The 12,755-nt window shown below is 38.7% G+C and overlaps 1 protein-coding gene across 5 annotated transcripts in view; it reads left to right on the top strand.

Annotated features, from left to right (window-relative positions):
• The window catches only part of Ptp99A (Protein tyrosine phosphatase 99A), a 726,502-nt gene that overhangs the window by 3,094 nt on the left and 710,653 nt on the right, over positions 1–12,755 (top strand). The window contains exon 1 of one of the 5 annotated variants that reach the window (XM_022062030.2): positions 5,511–5,623. The exons of the other annotated variants lie outside the window; for them this stretch is intronic. Coding sequence (XP_021917722.1) covers positions 5,608–5,623 — 16 coding nt within the window. The 5' untranslated portion in view covers positions 5,511–5,607. Of the gene's footprint in view, positions 1–5,510; positions 5,624–12,755 lie in introns of those variants that run through there. 5 annotated transcript variants of the gene reach the window in all.

Here is a 12,755-nt window from a genome sequence, read left to right as displayed (position 1 = left end):
TTGTGATTTCCTTCAATACCTCCAGGCAAATACAGGGTTGAAATATGTTACACTACAATCGCTTCCTTCTGTATAATTTTTAATGTACTATTCATTAATCATTCTAACATCCGATGCCATGTAATCTGAGCTACAGACGTCTTTAAATAAACCACAAGCAAATAAACGAATACTGCAAGGAAGGCAATTAATGACGGTTTTGTTATGTTGTTACTTGAAGTCCAAATAACCATTTAGAATAGGCAGTGTAAAATGAATTGTTTACACGAATAAGCTGGAATTCAGCTAGAAATTCAGACGTCGCTTTTATGTCTTCTGGCAATTTTGAGCTGGAGTTCATGCCCATTAGATTTAATTTTGACCACAGAAGCCTCTCACAGTTTCCTTTATTGTTGTCTGTGAGGAGACGGAGTTTAATTTTATTTAAATCCTTGCACCGAACATGGCGGGTGGACAGTTAGCAGTCTCGCTCATATTTCGAAGCAGGGAGTCTATTGTCGGCCCAGAAGCCTCGTGTCCTGACATGTCGCGTTTGGTCTCTTTCAAAACCCTACAAGCTATTATCGGTGTATCGTCTTAAAGTAACCCACGATCACATTCTTTTAATTATTTGCAGTTTACAATAGATAGTCACCCTTCCACTGGACTCTGTATGATCTCTGGTGGTTGAAAAATACTTCGTCGTTAAAATACTGCATTATATACATCGCTCCTCGCACTAATAAGAGTTTATGAGTACCGAAGAAGTGGTTTTCAACCGGTGTGCCGCGAGGTTTGGATAGAACATTAAAAGAATCAAATAATTGTTTATCAAATGTGTAAGTAAAGTTTGTCCCACTATACGCCATGTAGGCGTTTGGGGTGAGTGGAGGTATAGCTCCTCTCTTCCTTGACTTCGGCACTAGATGGGGGTGAGTGGTCAGCATCACGCCCCGGCCGGCTTTACCCCCGGGAAAGGACCCCGGTACCCATTGTAGAGGAGGCTGGGTGGGCCCCAGAGCCGGTCTGGACGCAGAGGCTAGAGGAAAAATCCTCTGCCCCCGTCGGGGATCGAACCCCGGCCGTCCAGCCCGTAGCTAGTTTATCAAATGTGTAATTAAAAAATTAGTAATTAGTTGAAGCATAACTGGGGAACAGAAATTACTAATAATGTTAGTAGCAATTATTGTTGATGGTGTTGTTAAAAACAATGGCTATGAAGGTTTCTTACCCCGCCTGAAATGAATTCGTACGTATTTCTGCCATGAACATTAAATATCGAGGTATGTACATAAGGTTCTGTGACGGTAAGGCCTTCGCAAGTTACGTTGAGCGTAGTGACCTTGGTTGGAAAAATGTTTGCATTGAAGAAAAGAATTATTACAAGTAATACCCATAAAAATTGGCATAAAAACCGAGTATTAGCCGGACCAAGCGAGGTAAGATTCCTAAAAATAGTTGTACCACTTTTAATATTTTAGTACTTTATTCTAATTTTAGTGTACAGAAGAGAAACCAAGTTTACTTCAAGCTCCAAGAGTCAGAGTTCTACTGATCAAAAGCACAGAAATTGACACCGAACAAAATATTTAATAATAAACTTGGAATGTTTAAATGCAGGGTTTTAGCGTTAAGATTATAGACGAAATGCTTAGTGAATATTTTGCCCTGGCGCTGAAACCTAACGTTGTGAAAGTAACTTGCTTCGCTCTGTAGATGCCACTTTTTTGCTCGCTGTTACCTTTGTGCCAGCAAATGGTTTCATACAGCGGCTTTCGTTTAGTGTGAACGTCGGTGTGATGTTGTGTGCTGAATTATTGAAGCTTCAGAGGGCGGACCTTACATTCATGTGTACGTAATGTGTAAACGTTTGTTTATGGTCCCCCGTGGATAATTATTCAAGTAGGTCCACGTATGTGTATTTTCATAATAGCCGATGAGTTAACAAAGTTAATTCAAACAAACATGACCTAATGCACTCCTTTTTCGTGTTAACGTTTTTATTTAAGTGTCGAATTAATACAGTGTAGACTGGAACAACTAAAAATCTTTCGCTGTCAGGTTGTTCGTATGTCATAAGCGAAGAACGCGTTTTCTGTCTATCACATCCATTACATTGTTACAACAGTAGACTGCAAGTCACCTAGGATGCGGTTTATACTGATGATGGAAGCAGTAAGCACTTTTGAATCGCTGGTAAGTTTCGACGAGACGACACTGCAAATCGTCCCATCGTTCTCTCCGCAGTCAGCACCTGAAATTTCACAAGAAGCACTCAGTTACTCAGTGCTCGTATTTAATGTTTCAAGAAAGCATTACAACTCTTTGAGACTTCACAAATTTCCAATCTCGGTGTACAGAAAGTGGAAATGAATTCTGCATGACTTTTAGCGAACGTCTGAGTCGTAGTCTGAAGGTCTCGTAATCACTTCTGGGCTTGGAGACAGAGTTACATAATTTATCTCTTCAGACCTTGTAGGTAAGCTCTCGGATCATATCAGTAAAATCTTCTCGGGCAATCAGCCGCGTCAACTGGTTACCGTAATAAACCAACGTTTCGGGAGCCAACTCTACCCCCATCATCAGGGTTCTGATGTGACTGCAGTTATTCTTAATGCGCTGTTATTTTAATATTTTGCGTGCTTATTGTTATCATAGGTCTTAATGTACAGTTGTAATATAGAAATTGACTTTGACTATCTTATTTATACATCTAAGTCTTATGTAATTATTTTGATATGTATTTGATTAAAGTACAAATGGTTACTTAAAAATTGCGAAGAAGACGAATACTCTGATGATCAGTTAGATAACGCGAAGTATGAGATGACCATTAATGGGCTTATTTGTATACCTTCGTTACACAGAATGTATAAAATAAACACATTTGTGTTCATGTCCTAGCATCTTAAATATTCGACACACTTTGACATTTTGTCTTCGTTGTATTCTGGACCTTACACGTCAGAGAACTCTGCGACGGAGTAGCGCATTGCCCAGGACTTAGGAACAGTGCTTCTCCGAACATGTCGGGCATGCGCTTTGGAACATCTGTCCCCGTCTACATCTTGCCCTCTGTTTTGTTTAATGTAGCTTTGTATTTTCCGTACTTCGGTTCAGGTTAAGTTTGGCCCGGCAAGTTTATGTTAGTTTATATTATATTAGGTTAACTAAAGTTAGTGGTCTGTTGAAATAAGATTTACGTCATTTTCTGTGATGTAGCTGAGTATATGAACTTACTGATTCCATCATCAGTCAGTTTCTCCATATTACACGATGCTATATCCCAGAAGACAACCATATTCATATTCGTTACCATGGCAGTCTCAAGTCTCACTTGAATTTATTTTGGTCTGTGTTTGCTTGCTGATGTAAGCTGATATGCTTCTGCAAATATAGTGTCGACTCAGTTTGGTCTTAAGATCTGTCTTCGTCTTCTTGGAGCCATCCTCGGCGTCGTTGTCGAGAGACAGACGTCTCCATCGATTTTGTTTGAGACATAATTTTGATTTCTCCATTGTACTTCTGGTCGTATTTGCCAAAGCATCTGCGTTGCTAGGATTCGAATTACGATGTGTGCGCTGTTTAAACATTCAAATAAACACAGGATTATTCCTAGCTTTAACCCTTACGTCAAGCTTCATCTGTGGCAGGGACCACTGCTTCTTCGCACTTGTGTGCCTGTGCTCATTAAACTGTTTGTGTGCACACAGATGGGTTACTTTTGTTCATTAGTGGTGCTTTGTAGTTGGTTACGTTATGTTGGTGTTGGGTTTGGTCCGATTAGTTCGTTACTCATGCAGTGAAACTGGATTCTATTTGCAGAGGTTCGATATGGCGTACAATTATCGAGTAACTGTGAAAGCTAATTTAGGTATTGAAGTGAATTTAAAACCGTGTGACAGTATGGTTAAAATACGGAACTTGAAACTTTTGTAAAACTCTTTAACATCGGATTGAGCGGTTAGTAGGAAAAAAGTTGGATTCACAAGGACGTAGACACGACGGAACTACAAAGCGCTCTTGGTGGTAATACTCGACATTTTACACTCGCTGTAGGAATTACATTGTAATGACCACTTAAAAGTGAATGGTAACTGTGTGTACCACCTGATTTAACCGTCAGTAGCTCTGTATTTTGTAGTTATGGGTTTTATATGGTTCTCAGTGAAAACAGAGATTATTTCTTCCAACAGCATTAAAAAAGTTGATCTTTTTAATGGTGAAGCGTAGTTTTTTCTTTGCGGTACGAACTGAATTCTTAAATATTTTGTACACGATCTTGATCACTGTTGAAAATACAACTTAAGCATACGTTTGACACTGTCTGGAGTCAGAGTTTATTTTGATTGTATTTCGTTGATTTGCATAGTATAGCAAGCATTTGAAATAAGGAGTTATATATGTTATAGTCTCTTAGGATTAGCCAGTTTAGTAGGATAGATAACCTATTTTATCTTCATCTAGAATAGGCACAATTTTTTGTTGATACGTACCCATGCTTCATTGTATTATTAATATTTGAAATTATGGATTCGGGGTACATAATATGCATTGTGGAGACTAACAATTCGGACAAAATTTTGTTTGGAATACATGAAGGCTCTATACCACTCGAAAGACTTAGGGACACGTGGGAGGGTAACATAAAAATGTATCTTACGGAAGCAGGTTACGAGAACGCGGACTGGATAGAGACTTTCTTGACTAGCTGAGTGACTATCAGTTTCTCAAGAAGGATTGTGTTGCATTGTGTTGTTGATACGGATCATTAAAAAGTTCGCCCAATGCGAAGTTGATTCAAATAGTCTGCGCAGTTTTGGAGATGAAAACGCGGACTTGGTGCACAGAACACATGAAAACAAGTCTTCTTGATGTGCAGTATCCGAGTCCCCTGCTTGCGGCCTTCATTTTAAACGCCCGTGTTCTGCTCCAGTGGTTCTAAGCTAGGAATTTGCTGCAGGCGAGTACTGAAGCATGCCTCGTCTCGTATCCTGGAAATTCCTGGTTGGATGGTTGCTTGGTTCGTGAGCTATTTAACGACACTATATTTATAACATGTTTTGGTGCCGTTATACCCCTAATGAGATGATTGTGTATGGTAATTTTTAAGGGATCGGTCGTGATTTTCGTGTTTGAAGGTTCTGTACCGCCATTTGCTTGTAATGTGGAACCACTCACATAATAACCGATGCTGTAGCACGTAGTTGAACTGTGTACGAAGCACCGATACCGACTCGAAGCTGTGCGGGTACCTGCAATTCCTAGTTTTCGTGGTTTTCTCAGTATCCCCAAACATATGCAGGAACTGTACTCGTTTACGTTCATCCTTTTCTTGTCTTATCGTTTTATGTTGATTTTCATCCTTGCGTTGACTTTAATTTCTTAGTGATTCATTTGTTACTTCATCAGTTACGTTGGAATGATATGGAAAAGAGGTTTAAAAATTTAGGACAACATTGGGATATTTTTGTTGTGGCTGGTTGGCAACACTACTGAGGCCTGGTCTTACTGTAGCTCTACATCAGACGGTGACATGCTGCGAGTTTGGTTCGGTTGTCCGTTTGTGCCGAGTGTGAGGAAGATTATTGTTCCACTAGAGTTTTGGACCGAGAACGAGTAACATTAATGCCCAGTCTAACAGGTACTAAGTTTTCGGAGGATCATTTTGAATTTTGACGTGGAGGTAGCGCGTTCTACCAAAACGTTGGTTATGTGTGTAAAAGACCATGTGGCGTTATAACTCAGAAGCTCAACATTGATATTTTCATTAGGTTAACAGTACGTCTACACGATTCTTGATTATAATTTCAGTGTTTATTAAGAATTCACTACATGTTTCGATCTCAACTGGTCACTTTCACGTGGTTGTGTTTAAAATTTCGAAACTAATTGATATTGTATAACTGCTAATTCTGTACACGTGTTTTCTGTTGCTGACTTAATCACGTAATGTACCGTGTCTTAAGCAGCGCACCTATTTTAGTAGAGTGGCCTATGTAGGTGTAGTTACTGGTGGAAAGTCGTAGCTGAACCTAACGTTCAACACACAACAGAATGCATCGTTTAAAAATCGATGTATTAACCGCCGAGAAAACCTCAAATCTCATTTAACTTTCAGCACTTCAACATTTTGGACAAAGCGTATTAGGTATTTATTTGTGATTAAATGTTTATGTTCCGCTTATATTTTCCACATAAGTTAGCGGTTGAACTCGTTAATTCCATATATAATTCCAGATTCCATTTCTAATTCAAAATATGATTGTGGATTTGATTGTGGTTGTTTATATTTTTAGTAAAATAGGGGATAATTTGGAGAGTGTATATGTTAAACAACTAAATGTGTGGGCCTAAAAATAAAAAATATGCAATAACAACATCAAATGTTAAAGGTATTTTATTTTTGTATAAGCGTAATGCCGTGTTTAGAATCGTAGAGAATCAAAGTACCCCACAAGAGGTATTATTCTGGAACCTGTTGGTATTTATTTTCAGAAAGTCATTGTAATATTGAATATTTTATTTTTAATTAGCATCATTAGTATATAAAGTATTATGTAATTCGACTCGTCAATTTGCCAGACTCTTATGTTGGTTTTCAGTTGTGTTTTAAATGTTGGTAGTGTTTTGTTTTTATATGTCAGTAGGAAGTGAGAGAAATGTAGACTAATATTGGGCATTTTAGTGATGAGAATTAATTTTGCTATTTGTTTTTGAGCATGATTAAATCTAAAACGTTTTACATGGTACATGTTCTCGTGAGGAGGGACTTCTAGAAATTTTAGAAAAATGGAAGACGTAATTTCTGATTGAGACCGTATGTGTTTCGATTTTGTGTGTTGTGTGTGCGAAGCCCATGACATGAACGTATACTGTGAAGATCCTCTCTCCGAAGCTACTCACCGAATTGTTATAATTGCATAAATATTTTTTGAGCTTTCGGCCATTCGAGCGTGGGATTAATTTACAGAATTTCGGTATCCATTTTGTAACACTGAGAAAAAATCATTGCTTTCAGTCGCCTTGAAGGCTTCGTTTTGTAGCAAATTTTAATTAAATTTGGTATTGTAGTTCTGTATGAAGACTAGGCAGACACTTTTTTCCCGATACATTCAATATAACCTCTGAATTAAATAAAATTTAATCGAAATTTTATCATCGTCAGACTTCATTTTTTATCTGTGGAACCGAACATTTTGGTTCAGTTGTTCATAATTTCCCATTGTATTCGCTCGGCAATTTAAGCCCTGAAAACAGCTGTCCTGGAGTGTTTTTAGTGGTTTTATTCAGTCTTACCGTCCACAACATTCCGCCATTGGTCCTTGTCTTAAGCTGGCATGTTACGGAATGTTGCAGAGCCTACGGACTACGCCAGTATCTAGTTCGAAGGTCTTTCGAGAGAGTTTGTAATAAAACGATACACAGCTGTGTACGGGCTGAAGAGAAGATCACTCGGACGATCTTGACGCAAATGTGACGATGATATTTAATTTTATCTCAAGTGAATCGGATGGTAGTTGTGGACGGGATTCATCTTACTAATAATGCCGATCAGTAGCGGCTCTTGTAAAGGAGTTAATTAATTTATGGGTCCCATAAAACAGTTCCAGTTTTAATACCTGGACGACTATAAGCTTATGAGGAAGATGGCCTCAGTGGGTTTATAATTTATGTCGGAATTATGTTGTCTGGCCTGCAACATTGATCTACTAAAGGCCCGGCAGAGAAGACTCATGTTTCCATTATGAGTAGTATACAACAATGCGAGGAGTGGAGAGGTTTTGAAGGCCATAGGTTCGTAGAACATGTACCGGAGTTTAGTTGGGAACACATGTGACAGTGCTGTTCCAGCAAGACATCGCCAAATCACATGCTCCACAAATGAGACTGAGAAATTGCTCGAAATAATTACGCGTCTTCTCTTGTCACGGTTTCATGATTTAAACTGGCCGCCAAGATCTCCTGATTTCTCAGTTCCCCGACTGCGTTTTGTGGGGTTATCTGAAGAGTCGCGTATGCGACACGCGACCCGCCACTTTGGATGAATTCAAGGCCAGTATCAGAGAAGCGATCTGTGACGTGTTACAGAGCGTGATGGATGGTTCCACAAAGCGCCTCGGGAGTGCACCACTGTGGAAGGCGGGCATTTACTGTGTTCTGTTTTCAACAAGTTTACAGCATATGTCTCAGACTTAATTTCAAACATTTATAACATATGTTAACATGTCAGTTTATATTATTCAATCAATGAAACAGAAGTTAGTAAGAAATAAAATATTATTTTCTGCTTTACCACGTATTTCATTAAGTCATGGGTAAGTCTAACTCGGTTTGTGATCACCAGTGTCGTTAACATGATAGAAGCACCAGTCACTGACGAACCTGCCCTGCACCAAAAACGTTTAGGAGTCGAGGACAATGGCCTAATCATAAGTCCTGGAAACTTGATTGTCAACGTGAAAGACCCGGTCTGCGTTTCGAATTCAGTCTTCCATTATCTGGAATGCGCCATTGTGTAGTGCCCAATATAAACCTGTCTGTGAAGACTAACAAGGCCAACAGACAGCAGCCAAGAACAGAATAGTCATTACCAACTGTGTCTCGAACTTCGTCGTTACGATGTTACGAAATAACGGACGCATTTGCTTAGTGTAGGTATATTCAGGTTGTTGTAATACATTAATTATGTACATGAAAAATTGTTTGAAAGCGTTATGAATTTCTGGAGTAGTGACCTTTTGAGTAGGTTTTATGAAAATATTGAAGTTAATCTTAAGGAAATGCTGCGGAGATGTGAAGTGCAGTACATTGTTTTGGGATATGGCCGATGAATGGGCTCTGTGCTAACGGCCAAGCGCTCACTTACGTGCAGAGGTTTTATTTAACTTACTAAGGGCTCGCCACAGGAGACCATTTGCACAAACTACTTTATAAATATATAAAAAAAATTGTGAATAAGATAACTTTTGAGGTGATCAATACTGTAACAAAAAAAACAAAAATTTAAATGTTGTGTAATGGAAAACAAAATCATTGTAATTTCTGTGACCAGCTGAAAGTGTGAACTCTTTACGAGCTATTCTGCACAATGCCCAGTATTAAAAATTTCACACGTATTTTCTCTTCCGGTCCGAATTATTTATTATTGTCTCTAATTTGACATCCTTTACTTTTCTTCCTCTTTTCCACATTCCTCCGTTACGTTTTGCTTTTATTTTCTTTAGTTTTTTTTTCTTTTTGTGTACTCAACCGAGTTTCTTTTGTATTCTGTTCATTCGTTCCGAATAGGTGTATCTAATGGAAGTTAAAACAAGATTCTGTCAACCCCATTCTGTAATAATAGCCCTTTATAATCATCCTACCAAGTGTCGCAGTTAATTGGTCAGCACTGCTGCTTCCTGTCAGGAGGCATGGCTTTAGATATTAAATCTGTCGGCTTGAGGTTCCCTTTTCTCAGTCCCAAAGGCTGATGTTTTGTTACAAAAATCTTTAGGTAAGACAATAGAGACAACACATTGCAGTGAGCAATTTGACTGCAGTCAACCGAATAGTGTGATATTAAGGAAAACGAGGGGACGAGGTTGAAGCGATTAAAATATCTCTAGGGGTTTTATGAGTTAATAACACACACCCTTCTTCTGGTGGCGTGGCTTTAATCTCCAGAGACATGGTTGCCTTACGTTCCAATGCTAAGCTAGTTTCTAGCTATGAAATTGGGATGACAGCGGAGGAATTGAACCTCACCGCAGTGGCTCACGGCCCGTCGCCTGCAACTTATCACGTGTGTACTAAAAGTCCCTGAAATCCCTCTGAACCCAACACAAAACCAGTGCTGCTATAACCCCGCAGCAGTTATCAAGATCTCAAGTTTCTCTGTATGAAGGTTGCGACCAAGTCATGTACCATCATGGCGGATTTCTACACGAGAATGGTTACGTGACGCGATGGAATCGTGATTAACATTTCTGATGGACCGCAAAGACGCCGACACAGGTTACTAAGTTCCTGTATTGTGATCTGAGCTTGCTTAAGATAATTTGGGTATGGAACTAAATTCAGTCGGCAGTTGTCTTTAATAAGGGCGGTAAACCTAATTCTCTAGTTTCAAATGCTTTCTTACGATTTGTACATACATCACTGACAGTTTTGCTTATTTCCTAAAGTTTCCAGTTTTTTTTTTGGAAAAGAGGTATGCTGTATTTACGTATCACTCATGATAGGGGCGGATTAGCCATGTTACCCTATTTAAAACTTTTAAAGACGAAAAATAAATGTATTATATCTTACTTTCATGGTTCACTGGTACTCCATACAGCGGAGAAAGCAAAAATTATCAGATGAAATTTTTCCTTAGCCAGCTGCAGCCAACAAGGCAGGGGTTCGCTGTGAGTGTAAGCATAGACTAACTGGCTAACAACACTATTTGTAGCTGGCTGAAGACGCATTTCATCTGATCGGTTTTCTTATGCTGCAGTGTATGGAGTCCAATGAACCTTAAAAGTAGTAGAGGCGACTTCTTATTTTTCGTTCTTCGAGTTGTTAGCAGGAATAATGTATGAATCATAATGGAAATTTACAAGCCACAAAGAAGTTCACTGAAAGTGTTTTTATTGTGAAGTCTTCTGGTAGTACCGTAACGAAACGAAACAAATTGTCGACAACGCGGAGGAACTTATTTGACCTATTCACTTTAGCATCAGGTGCACTTACTTCGTCCATGACACTTCAACACTGTGCTAAATCAGGAACACTATATTGGGTATGAGTTGGCGTACCGTCTGAATTTCAAATCACTTATGATGCAGATCATCAGTGCCAAGTTTGGTCGAAATCCATTACTATTTTTGTGGATAGAACATGAGCATGGAGGGGTTCTTGAATACAAACGACTGTCCTATTATGCGTTTATTTCGTGCGCTGTGAACAAGTTGGTGTAGACGTATTTAATATAAATTCACATTTATACTCTGGATATTTCTTTGCGAGTGTGGAGAACTGGTTTGTGGTTTCTAGTTGGAACTATTTCTTCTGTGTTCTGCCTTGTCGTTCTCTATGTCAAAAAATGGAAGAACCCGTCTGTATGTCTGTAGCAGTTTTCAATATCTGAATCTCTCGCCAAAAATTTCTTGAGACATGATTCATTCCTGAAGAAGCTATTGGGTTACAGTTTGGATACTATCCGTCGCCCATGACAAATATATGTTGGTCTTCTGGGTCCTAACGTCGTCTGTTCTTGTGGGAAGATACATACGTTCTGGTATAAGGTACTGCATTTAGCCCCGAGGCACTGAAGATGTAGACTTTATTTCTTCGAAACGTTGTGCGTCTACCAACAAGTCTACACGATGACAGAACCCAGAGAAGCAGAGTCATCGTCATCATCACCACCGCTCTGAAAACTTCACTACTGTAGAATCTATCCGGTTATTAGTGCAATATTTTCTTTGAAACATCTTCTAACTACCAAGCCCGGTTCTTATAACATTACAAGCTATGAAATCTGCACAAATTCCACAAATTCTTGACGTTAGGTTTTTGTTTCTCTGTACATATTAATTTAAATTAACTGCTATACATACTAGCATTTTCTTCTACAGAATCTAGGTCGAACTCTTTACTGTCGTTTACTGAATGTCTTGCATTTCCTTAGGACAATGCTTTAAATACAGTTTAACTAGAAAGTGGGTTTATTATAACTTAACAAAGCTAAGTTAAGATTTAATTTAGAAGCCAGAAGCTTGTTTCTGCATGGTAAAACAGCTTTGATGTAGATTTGTTCCTTATTATGATTATTGTGTTATATTTAAGTTTGCTGAAAGGTTGGAAAATTGTTAACTATGTACTACCAACGTTCATGCATCAGATTAACGTGCTTAGTAAATAAAAGTGAATAATACAACCCTAATTAACGTAAATCGTCAGTCTGTCTGTACAATCTTCATTTTCTCGAGTTGTTTTATCTATATGCTTTCGCATCAGTAATTAATAATGTGTCACATTACAAGATAAAGTGAATATTTTCAGATTATGAGGAAGGATTAGTGATTATTGAATAACCGGAGTTTTCGTTATGCTGAATAGGAAAAAATACAGACGTTTTAAAGCAACTGCTTTCATATTTTTTTATGGAAAGGGACAGACGAGTAGTGTCGGATATTTTACAGACGAATGTAACATAGTCTCATGAGTTGTAATTGTCCCGGTGTAAACCTTACGACCAACTCCTTAGGTATTCCAGATCAGTCATAATTAGTGACTGCTATATTCCTATAGAAACTCTATGACACTCCATTACACTCACTTTGACCCTAAATTAGGAAACAGCAAGTTAATTTTTACAATGTATCTAGGCCAGTGTTCTTCAACATTTTTTGTATCGCGAACCCCCTACCCAAAATTATCTCACACATTTTGATTAAATAGGCCTACCAAAAGTTGCTGAGAGAAGGCATAGTTATTTCATCACGTTTTTACTTAAATGTCGAAGCAAACGTGTTACGAAATAACTCAAAATAGTAGAAATACAACATAAAAAAATAAAAGAGAAATTTTACAAATCGCGGACGACCTAGGCGCTACTTGCGGGCCCTTGGTTGAGAAACAGTAGTTTAGGTTACTCTTTCTAGGGCCCGGACTAATTCTCCTTCCGCGTGACTTCAGTGTCATTGGCTCCTGTTGTGTTGATGGCCCTACTTCGGATCGGATTCATGAAACCGTACACATTTACGGAGAACCATGAGACGGAGCACGATTACGAGTCCGAGTAGTCTCGA

The sequence above is a fragment of the Zootermopsis nevadensis genome, unplaced genomic scaffold, assembly GCF_977971745.1.
Source record: "Zootermopsis nevadensis isolate Lab colony 2312 unplaced genomic scaffold, Znev_1.0 Znev_ptg000025l, whole genome shotgun sequence".
NCBI classification, from domain to species: domain Eukaryota; kingdom Metazoa; phylum Arthropoda; class Insecta; order Blattodea; family Termopsidae; genus Zootermopsis; species Zootermopsis nevadensis.
This window is presented reverse-complemented; position numbering and strand designations above follow the sequence as displayed.